Source organism: Silene latifolia, chromosome 7, assembly GCF_048544455.1.
Source record: "Silene latifolia isolate original U9 population chromosome 7, ASM4854445v1, whole genome shotgun sequence".
Taxonomy (NCBI): domain Eukaryota; kingdom Viridiplantae; phylum Streptophyta; class Magnoliopsida; order Caryophyllales; family Caryophyllaceae; genus Silene; species Silene latifolia.
The window spans coordinates 103210627-103222509 of NC_133532.1; the positions used below are offsets into that span (position 1 = coordinate 103210627).

Below are 11883 nucleotides of genomic sequence, written 5' to 3' on the forward strand. Positions count from 1 at the left end.
TCATTACCTCATGCTCAATTACTAAAGCAGAATTATGCAAGATTAAGACAGTGTCTAACTAAGTACGGGGATGTTTAACTAATTTAGAGGTAGCTAGCTACGACTCTACATGATTCCAACTAATTCAAGAATTAATAGGGACAAGACAAGATTGCCCAAACAGCAAGCAAAATTAAAATGTAAACGTCGATCTGTGTTGTGGCGAAATCAACGGTGAATCTGGGGGAGCTAATAGGAACATTCGCATGGAAGTAGTAGACAATAAACACGAGGTCGGTTTAAGAAAATAGATGAAATCAACAATTGAACATGATAATAAGAATGAATCGAACCAAACTAAATAATACTCAACTAAAACTGGTGCCAAAGTACACGGTTTTACAAAAACGTCACTAATCATAGCGCAAAACATTAGAATGAAGAATCATAACAATAACATATACTTTAACAACTTCATCTTTCATCACCCCAAACCAAACCGATAAAAATTAAGCACACAAATCAACCTCTGTTGGTCATCTCACTCAAAACGCTTTCTTCATACACCGACTTTACAGCATATACTCACTTAACAACTCCAGAATAGCTGGTCATCTAGAACCTTTTTTTTTCTTGTTTCCTCCTATAACAGAACCAATACTGACAGAGAACTCGACATTAACACTAAAAATCATCGCAAAATACAGCTACCGGGTGCTACTTATATGTTACAATGTCCTAAGAATAAATGCTTTACAAAGAATACAGGTTCTCAGGAGAAGAAATTGAGGGCTGCCTTTGAGATTCAATGTTACTCGCCTCTGATCAATATAGACTGGTTTGGGACACGCCTGATCTCGACAAATGTGGAGTACTCTTTATCAAGTGGTTGTTTCCATGGCTCTCCATCTATCTGCATGAATGATTCCCTCCACTCACCACCTCTTACTTCAAATCTTATTGCAGCTGCCTGATGGGCAAATTGATGGATAGTTACACACTTTAGTTTTAGTAAGCTAGTCAAACCGCATGAATTTCTACAGTTAAAAATCATCACGGTAATTTCAGAAGTAACCTAGCTAAAAATCGTTTTGGTTGTAGACTGCTAAGGCGACAAGGGTTACTTTTAGAATTTGTATAGTTAAACCACGAATTTATATGAGACACGGTCTTACATGTGAGACCAACATCATTAACCCTATAGTTAGATGAAGTATACTTTTAAGCGTTTGAAATGGTCTCACAAATGTGACATCGTCTTATACAAGACTCGTAGTTCAACATGTTTCATAAATATAAATTACTAATGGTTTACAATGCAGTTTAAAATGTTTTTAAACGAAAGTTAGCATAAACAAGTAAAACCACGTACAAAACAACACTTCCAAATCTAAAGTGAAGAAGATAAAATTTAGGTATTCCCCATTGCTACGAGAAGGACCTTGGACTAACCAACATAACACAGAAATTGATCACTCAGAATTTTGGAACTAATCACCAATCTTTCCTTAAACGTCCATTAGACACGCTCACACGCTAAATAAATTGGTATAGTATCATACGAACATAAAATGCAAATTAATAACATAAATGACTGCTAACCTGAGCAATGTGCTTGGCAGAGATCAGTTCTACCATCACAAAAGAAGCGTGCCATCCATGCTTTAGACCGAATATTTCAAGAAGACCATCATCGGGACTGGCTTCAACAAAGCCTCTCTGAACAAGAAATGCAACAATTATAAGCAGCCAGCGTTTTAGATAACTCTAAGAATATAGGAAAAGCGGACTATGAAAATAATACCTTTTCCAAGTACTCTGGAGTCAGATTACCCCAAGGATGCCTTCCACTGGCATAATTATTAAGATTCAATGCAACTACTGATCTGACACTGTAAACCAAAAGGAGCTAGTGTGAGTAAAACATACCATTCTTTGAGAAAAATAAGTAGCAGAGAGCAACCATATTTAGAAAGAAACGGGATCTTGTGAGGAAGATTACTTTGGAGGGACTCGTACTTTCTCCCATTCTGAACAATTAACCTTTTTAATATGTATCCTTAGAATGTTATTGAGTCCCCTGCAAAAAAGACAAACACTATAGACTTCAGACAAAAAAAAAAAAAAAAAAAAAAAAAAAAAATAGATACTGTAAATGACTAAACATATAAAACTAAAAGCAAGACTGAGCAAATGAAACTTAGAAAATCAGCATAAATGACCACGAACACATAAACGATGTTTTTAACAGATTAAGTGGAGCAATTTCCTATAGTAGTCTTTAAAAATATAAATATTCTTTATTTTGTGTTCACCTAGAAATAATTCCTAACTCTAGTATTCATGTACGCCTTGGTAACTCATAATCAACCTTTGACTCGCAAAAAAAAAAAAAAAAAAAAAAAAAAAAAACTCATTTTCTCATTTAGTGTTTCCGTTCAACCTGCTACGCTGTTCTCAACCCTTTGCCGCTCATCAGCTCATCCTTACACAGTAGTATCAAGTAAATCAAAATTAAGCTGCTCTTTATCTAATACTCCAATTCTATATTTTTTTTGCTTATAAAGCATTACACGGACAAAATTGGGTGACGATTTATGTTAGCTGGACTCCTAATCATGCTGGGACTAAGGCTTTGTAGTAGTAGTAGTAGTAGTAGTAGTAGTAGTAGTAGTTGTTGCTAAAAAAGATTAATGGAGGGTGATGGAATACAAATTGATGAAAACATCTCATAATCTGGCACAAATTCTAGTATTCTACCGATTCTAATCGCTATCTTGGACATATAAACATTCTTAAAACTTATTGTCCATTTAGAGACTTCAGCGAAGGTAGAGTCCACGATCAAGAAAAATTAGCGGCCAAAGTTGTAAATAAAAAATAATGAACGTAACAAAACCTTTATGAATTCTCACCGTAAGCCTGGGTCGCTGACACACGGCGTGAAAAACCAACCCTGAGTGCAGCTATATCCAGAATAGATCAACTGCAAGACAAAGGCTTCTATTAGGAAAGGCAAGAAAATCTACATCACTTAAGCAAGACGGGGCACTTCAAAAAAAAAAAAAAAAAAAAAACCGCATTGTGTTAAAGCGTCAAGTAATAAAGTCTTGAGTACCATTAATCAAACAATTACCAGTAGAAACAGTAAATACATCAATGACAGACAAGAACTCAAGATAGTAAACTGGTATTGTTATGTGCTAAGCATGGGAGGAAATCAAGGCGCACAACAATAGAACTGCGCCTTCTGTTCATGAACAAGTATGCACCAGTATTTGCTCCGAAGCAGCAGAAAACAGTTAATTGATATTATCGATGGCCATACTATGCATTTCTAAGAGTAATGGCAACAAATGGGGTATTTGGAGCCAAAACTTGTCTGTCCTTAATCAACCACATTTTAATTAGGCATCTACAGTCTTCTTCCTCTCTCGCGCATCAGAGATAATTGACTGACGAGAAGTATATGAATTATTGTCGCAAACAGGCGAGTACGCGACATACGTGGGAGGGAAAAAAGCCAGGCTTTGTCATCTTAGCCTGATATCCAACATAGTTTGTTCAAAAACAGGTTCCAACTTCGAAGCGAATAGAGCACAAAATCAGTGGCACAAGGCAGAAAATCATTATCAAGAAAGGCAGGTCAAGGGACACTCACAGGTAAGGAGGCTTAAAAAGAAAACACTAGGTACACTAACATAGAAGCATAAAGCATTTATACAAATGTGAAATGGTAAAACAATGTTAGTCCAGTATGACATTATGTCTCCTGGACCCCACTAATGAACAAGTCTTTGAACCACACAAATGGCAAGAGACGTCATGAATGTACAACGAGCACAAAGTAAAGAGTTTGACAAAACTTTGATTATGAAACATAACACTTGCCAAATCATTATCAGAAGTTTCAAGTACCTTATTTGCAATTGGACCTTGTGCAAGATAGGGCTTTTCGTTACGCAAGTTGTGGAAGCCATATGCCACTTGTGCGTCCATACCTATACAGAGAAAGTTCACATTGAAACAAACACCAACTATGTGTACCAACATAAAAAGCAGCAGAATATGCCTTCCCAAATATAAATGCAAGAAATACAAGAGTTAAACTGTTTCATTTTAAACAAAGTGGCGTCCAAAAGTGAAGATCAGAATTTTTGGATGAAGATGTGCACCTACGACTCTACGAGACTAAAAAAATCACACGGAAATGTGCACTACAGAATGTCTCTGAGTCTGCATTTCTCACCATAACTGACACCAAGTGCTTTAGTGTACGGTGTACCATAGGCCACGGCAGAATAGTGAGGCCAACTCTCGCAACAAAACTATTTTTACCCAAGAAATGAACACTACTACTACATGCTTGTCTGCCCTTCTAAGTTACATATTTGCCAAACGCAACACCATTTATTATCCTCAAACTGTTTAGAAGTCCATGCAGTACAGTAAGTTTAAACAAACCCACCATACATATCTTTAGGCTCTGACACAAATAGAACAGAACCTCACATTTTTCACTTCAGAGAGGAGATATCATAATTGAGTGATATTCATAGTTTTATAAAAGAAGATTCATTTAGCTCACCTAATTAAAGAAAATTTTTAACTAACAAATTTTTACAGTCTCATTTAGAGGCTGGGCTACAGTTCAATAAATAATATAGAACTTAAAAAGGCATAAACAGAGAAGATGCAAAAGTAAATGCGAAGAACACGATGAGCATAAAAAGTGCACAATGTCGAAGAAAACATTCAACTGAAATTTCATGGCCAAGAGAGGCATTTACCAATACTAAAATAATTATAGAACACCCCATCATAGCACGTCACTTTCTCAGGAAGCTGACCATTAACTACTACATCCTGCAAAAAAATCCATTAGCACTTCAAAGTTGATAAAATAAATTAACTTAGTCAAACTAGAGTAGAAACCTATACAAAATCAGAGCTACATAGTTGGTCCTTGTGACATACAAGTGAAAAGCTAGTTAAGTTCAATCCTAATTGGCTTCAAAGAAAATACCAACCCTATTACTTTTAAGGGCTTGCTTGGAATGGGAGTAATTATTAAGGGAGTAATAGAGCTAAAATGAACTAAAAAATGGAGGGAAGGAATGGGGGTTGGAGATAGAAATGGATAGAAATGGGGAAATATAGTGTAATACTCCCTCCATTAGGGGAGTAATTGTTCCCTACCTCTCCCCCCAAGTAATGCATTACCTCCATATGGAGGTAATAATTCCTCCCTCACCTCCTTTTTCCACCCTCCACAACCACCACAAAGCACCAATCTCCTCCTATTTCTTCTTATTTTAGCTCTCATTACTCCCTTAATAATTACTCCCATTCCAAACGAGCCCTAAGGAGAAAAGGACACAAGGACAGGGTGGCAAAGTTGTGAATATCTTGGAACATCACTCGATGAATGTGGGTAAAGAAAAAAATAGTTGAAGCAGTCGCTATTTGGTAATGCATCATATTCCAGAATCTAGATCTCATTATTCATGTCAATAGCTTTAAAACCAATGGACATACACTCTAATTGAGTGCATGAGTAAGGTAAACCATACATAACCTTACACCGCCTTTAAGAGAACCCTCAGTAAACGCACTAGTTAAGAGTATACGACAGCAGTTAAAGCAGCTTTCCTCTCCCTCACTGGAAGCATCATTTATCGTTCTTACAAAGATATAAAATACTAATTCAATTAAGAGACTAGATAATGCTGAATACAATACACTAATGAATTCACTAGAAGAAAAATTCCTTTTACGACTGAGATACAAAAGGAAGGACGAAATGTGGACTGACGGACGTGTCAAAAACACATGCCAAAAGATTAACATTCTTCACAGCATCAGAGCGACACTTCTAGGTCTATTCACAAGGCGAGAGGACGTCTTTTATGCACCATTCTATCCCTCTATATTGATACTTACAGCTCCCCGATGGTCACCAAAGATAACTGGTTGTCCCGAGCCACTTGATTAAGTTCTTTTTCGATTTCCCCAAGTGCGGGATGGAAGTTGAAGCATAAATAAGGTAAAAGAGGTAGAACAATTGTCAAAAAAAAGTAGAAAAACAATAGTATACAAGGAGTGCAAGGTAGCTGAAACTGAAACCTGATCAAGAGTGCACTCTCCTGTTAACTTCATCGAATAAGGCATCTCCACAACTTCTCTGGCTGGCATTGTTATTGACACGTCCCAACTGTCATATACCAAAAAGAGATGAAGAACAAAAATGGCAAGATATATAAGGATATGATAGTACAAACCCATTACAAATAAGAACACCAACACAATAAAATCTACCACAGGGCAAATACCACAATGAAGCAGACACAAATACCAAATATCTCATGCCTCAATTGACTTCAATTTCCCCTCAAACACTTGGTACTTCATTCTAAACCAAAATTTGTGTTTTTCCCAAATAATAGAAGAAACTAGACACATACCAGTGTCTAGCGGCAGAGCTAGAATTGGGGTATTAGGGGCGACTGTTATATTGAGGGTGGGGGTGGAAGTGTAGATGTTTGAGAAATAAGAAAAACAAAACGAGACCATTAGCAAGCTCAACCTTGTGACCCCATGCTTAAATGTAACTTCCATTCCCAGCGCACAAACAACTTTGTACAAATTTTTCTCAGGTCTTAAGTGCAATTTTTCCCGTACCTCATTTCCATCTGCCTTTTCTTTGGTCCAGTGTCCGATAGTTAAAACCGAGTCCAAGTTACATAGGTGCCTAAAGTTGATTAAAGTTTCTACCAGTACACCTTTCTCGTATATGTTCAGGCGTTCAGCATGATAGGTAGAACTGTAACTATGGATTTATGGCACAACTGGCTCGGAGATTGATTATTTTTGTGGATATCAAAACAATAGATTTGGAAAGATAGGTATTGGTAACAGTAGATTGAAGAAATCTTATAAAATAGAGCGGATATCATAGCAACCTAGAGATTCTGTTACTCTCAAACTTCAATCAGGATTATCAATTGTGCATAGGCTGTAAAAATATCTGCAACAATGGTATCAATTTCTTCTCATACCGTTCGTTGTTATTGACCCGACAACACTCGGAAAGATTAATTATTACTCCCTTTGTCCCGGTCATTTGTTGTCCTATTCCATTTTGGAGTGTCACAGTCAATTGTTGTCCTTTCTATTTTAGGATTGCATTTGATGAACAATTTGATCCTTCACACTCAATTTGGTCCACTTGTCATTTTATAATTGGCCCCCTCCTCTTTCCTTCGTCTTTGTGCCAAAACCAAAAGACAGCAATTGACCGGGAGGGAGTGCCTTTTTGTATCGAGAAACAAGCATTCACATCAAACAAAAAATCTTAACCTGTCGCATGAGTTTCAGGAGCCTGTACCTCAGCCATAGGAAGTGGATTCTAATCACACATATTACTAATAAAAACAAAACAGTATTCATCAACATCAGTGTTGTAGACTTGTAGCAGACATATAACAGCAAGAAAATACAGTCTAAGCTCTACACAAGCACCAAAGACAGAACATAGCATTCAGTTGCCTAAACACCTTTACCTACAACTTGCAAGTATTAAGTATATAAATATCCGCCAACATAAAAGTTATTTGGAAAAAAAGATTGATTCAAGGGAAGGGGATGGGAGAGGAAAACCTAGTGTTGGTTTAGATAACTGAAAGATGGGGGAAAGAGGAGGAAAAGGTGAGGAAGAGATGAGAAAAAAATGGTGGACCAGAGAAAATCTGAACAAAAGAATAATTTTCTTCTAATGTTTTCTAAATTTGCAAAAAATTTGCTTACAAAGACCGAGAAAAAACAATTTCCCCAAATCGCTACTTTCTACATATACCCCGTTCCCAATTTGTGACCCTATATCATAGGATTTAATAGTTGAGAGTAGAGAAATGCAATTACCTGTCCAAACGACAAAGAGGTCCCGTACTAGCCTTATGAAGAGACCTCTTCACAGCTGTCTTCCACGCAAATGGAAATGAACCACCCTGTTAAGAGACAGTTAACAGAAACAAAACACACATAAGAGTTGTCTTCAGACATTTAAACAAAAAAAAAAAAAAAAAAAAAAAAAAAAAAAAAAAACTTAATAAGTGAAAAGATTTTGTAATCATGCACAAAGTGACAAAACCAATGGTAAGCGAGAGTTTACCCAACCAAAACTCCGGGACAGATCATTCCCAGTGCCAAGGGGAATAATTGATACCGGAGGAATAGGATAACGAGCATCTTTGTGAAGTTCTCCTAAACTACCAAGTACCCATCCAACCGTACCATCTCCACCGGCAACCTGTCACAAAACCAAGCGTCAACTATGCAGAATTTTTAGTAAGTACTCCATACAAGAAGTCATTTAGCTATACAGAACCAAATTAGCATAAGCAAAATACAGCCAAAAATACTTAAATCAAAGAACTATCCAGAGTATAAGCCCTATGCAAGATCCAAAACATTCTTAAAGGCACAAAGAATCGGCTGCGCAGCAAAAAGAACCATACATATCACATATCTCATTTGCATTTTTGCTTATTTTATTTAAAACAAGGAAGATACAAAGAAGAGGTTTAAGTTCAGAATTGATGTGTTGGTGTGTACCTTCAGAAATGAAAAGTAAGTTAACATAAAGAGAACCAGCAAAAAAAGCTAAACTTCCACCGAATATTTTCAGAGATAACAAAACAATAGGATCAAGGAGCTGTTGTCATTGTCCAATGGAGGGCTGGAGGCACTAGGATAGTATTGTTGTTGCCGGTGTATTGATCACCATAAATGGACATAATTAATTTAGACATGTGTGTAAGTATGGCACTTTGACGGGTAGCACTACAGGAAAGATCTGTTGGGTTCTTTACAGATAAATTAGCAGTTCATACTATCGTAAAAGTCTATTTAACAAAAGGCAACATAAATCAAATTTAGAGATGAACATACCACTATTCTCAACTTTTCCCGGGTATGTTTGGCAATAGGATCACCCATGGACAACTGCTCCAGGCAAGCCAATCCATACTCTACAAACTCATTAGGCTTTACATCAGAAAGGTCATACACCTAAAACATCAAAATAGGCAGAAACGTTATTAATTGGACAAAAGTTAATGCTAAATAGAAAAGGCCTCCACAATTCCATAAGAACATCAATCAAGCATACTGACATCACATCATTCACACATTTCCTATAACAATCCATTCAAAAGATACTGCAGAACAGCTTTCTACAACAAATTGATATGTTCAAATAAATCCCCAAACCCCAGTAACCACTGCCAGAAACTATGGAATTCCATTGAATTCACATTCAAAGATGTCGAAACTTGAAAGCACATAGCTTAGCATAAAATTAGGTGGCATAATTGAATCTTGCCAAAGTTATCAAAATAAAAACCAAGTCTCTCAATCTTTATAATGCATGGCCATGTCATTAGAGCCTGAAAATATAGACTAAGTAAGAAAACACGTAGCCATTGGATTTGTAAACATCTATAAGTGGCAAAAGGGTACAAGTTTACTGAGTTCCAAACAACTTCTGAGCTACAAGTCTACAACTGACATTATTGAATCGCTAACACCAAGGAGAAATGTCCAACGCAGAAGATTAATTTAGTAAGATTGTAGCCTCTAGCTATTAAATACAGCAGACATTGTCCAGCACATTGCTGGCCAACCTCAAAAATTCTTCATGGTTTGAAAGCATGAAACTGGCGGTGTGAATTATCAGCTCCAAACTCAAAACCAATTACTAATTGATATGATGCAGTTCACTTTTCTTTTTTTTTTTTTCTTTTTTTTTTTTGAAACAACAAAAGAGCCTTAATCCCAAAACCCCTAATCATTTGTGTCCAGCTAATACATGAATCACCTTTTGAATCCACCCCCACGAGTAACTTTTTACCAAATCAAATCAGACGATAAAGTCTTGTTTGTTCGCTTAATCAGTAAAAAAAGAAAAAAAGTAGTTTTGCTGACAAAAAGAGTATCTTTCCAGACAACTGCAAAACTAATTCCTCAAACAGTTACAACCTAGCAGTGCATCTCGGGAACCAGGTGCCAGACTGTGACAAACTTAAAAACCATTAACTACTAATCAGTCATCATCAAATCAGAAAACAAAATCAAGGCTCATGCAACACAGTCAAATCAGACAAATCAAAGCAATTTCCTCTGATAAACCCGCCAAAAAAAACACCAAAACATGCAAAGTTATCATCTGTAAATATCTCGAAAATAACGATGCAATCACAAAGTACAAAGTGCTCCAACAAACCCAAAGTCACTCATCAACAACATAAACACAAAGACGGGAAGGGGAAAAAGGATCCCCAGGACCTGTCCAGGTAATCCAAGAGTGGATTAAACTTTCTTCCTTTCACCTCCTCTCTTCTTACACACCTCAGAAGAGAGTATCCCTTCCATTCCAGGGAAACACAATAAATAAATGGACATCTCCAACAACAGCATTTATCGTCGGGACAACAACTACCCTTACTTAACATCCAAAGTAATGTTAGCTGAATAGTAGTTCACCAAACAACCCCAGCCCCATCCCTTAACAAACTTATCATCCTATTTATACCCAAATAGACCATCCTTACAAAAACATGAGTATTCCCCCAAAACAAGACGAACAAGAATCCAATCAAAACAACACTCAATCATCACACTATCCCCCACAGTTTCCGAACCACTATCCCATTTTCAAAAGTGAAACACAAGATAAGACATTCTATCATACAATTTCCAAACTTTTACTTACACTCGTATCACATTTTCAGCAATCAACACAAAACCCAAATAAAACATACAATCTCAACAATCCAAAACCATAACAAATAAAAAAATTACTTAAAATCCAACAAAAATTAACCAAAAAAAACACAAACCCACTTCCAAAAACAACCCAAAATCCAAAAAAGTAATAAAATTAAACCTGTTCTTCACCCATTAATTGCTGCAACCTCAACTTAAGTTCAGGACCATGTCTACCACCACTTCTGGAATTAATAAACACAACCATGGGACCCTCAGGTGGATTGTCAACCTCTTCAGCAGCCAACAAATCAGCAGAGTCAACTCCGGCGGCGACATCCTTCGAATAAATGGCACGTCTTACAGCAAGTCTAAGGTATTGTGGTATTGAAATCCGACGTCGGAGTTCATCTCTGTCAACCCTTAACCCTCTGAATGAATCCATCACCGACGACCGAAATGATGTTTCCCCGGCTGCCGTATCCGCCGACGCTGAATCAGCCGCCGCCGACGCTGCATCAGCCGCCGCATCCGCCGCCGACGATGTCGATGATGATGGTTGCTCCATTTAAAAAAATTTAAAAAATATTCTGTTTTTTTTTTTGTTTATAAGAAATTTGGGGAATGGGTTTTTGAATTAGAAATGTGGGTTGATTGAATAATTGAGAAAGATTGACCGGGCTGTTTGAAAATGGTTGGAAATGAAGAACAGCCCGGCGATATTGTGATGAAGAATGATGACGATGAATATGATGTTTGAAAAATGAAGGTAGTTTTATTCAGTTTTTGGAACAACTGTTTGGAAGAGGCCAATAGTTGGAATATTATGGGTGGATCAATTCTTTATTATTGTTTAATTTGATTGTTTCATGGTGTTCTAGAAATTAAATTATTCTTTCACCAAAGTGGTTTTAAATAAATTGAGTTTTAAATTAAAAGATTATACTTACTTCCAATATAATATACGGTATAACCCAATTGAAGTATAAAGTGTACAACTGAATATGTGCTGTTTATAAGCTCATTAATTTTTTTTTTTTTTGAAATTAACCGAGATTAGGCATTAACTATTAAATTGTGGTGTGAAGCAACGGATACAATGTTCAAAGGCAACTGACTCGACCAAGCCCGTCTACCGAA

At 36.7% G+C, this 11883-nt stretch overlaps 1 protein-coding gene across 1 annotated transcript; it reads right to left on the reverse strand.

Annotated features, from left to right (window-relative positions):
* Positions 1–322: 322 nt before the first annotated feature.
* Positions 323–11557, reverse strand: LOC141592445 (diacylglycerol kinase 4-like). The gene is made up of 12 exons (XM_074413121.1): positions 10925–11557; positions 8929–9048; positions 8150–8287; positions 7900–7985; positions 6106–6193; positions 4770–4845; positions 3898–3980; positions 2895–2965; positions 1982–2059; positions 1784–1871; positions 1582–1698; positions 323–949 (listed from the first exon to the last, which is right to left on the reverse strand). Exons 1-12 carry the CDS (start codon positions 11309–11311, stop codon positions 791–793), a joined length of 1491 nt encoding a protein of 496 aa, XP_074269222.1. The 5' UTR covers positions 11312–11557; the 3' UTR covers positions 323–790.
* Positions 11558–11883: the final 326 nt, after the last annotated feature.

What these genes read in the sequence shown, in the direction of transcription:
- LOC141592445 (XM_074413121.1), bottom strand. Translation starts at nt 11,311, where the DNA reads ATGGAGCAACCATCATCATCGACATCGTCGGCGGCGGATGCGGCGGCT. An exon ending in GGGAAAAGTTGAGAATAGTG is followed by an intron (nt 8,288 to 8,928) that starts GTATGTTCATCT and finishes GTTTTGTGACAG; the next exon opens with GTTGCCGGTGGAGATGGTAC. An exon ending in CTCCAGAGTACTTGGAAAAG is followed by an intron (nt 1,699 to 1,783) that starts GTATTATTTTCA and finishes TTTCTTGTTCAG; the next exon opens with AGAGGCTTTGTTGAAGCCAG.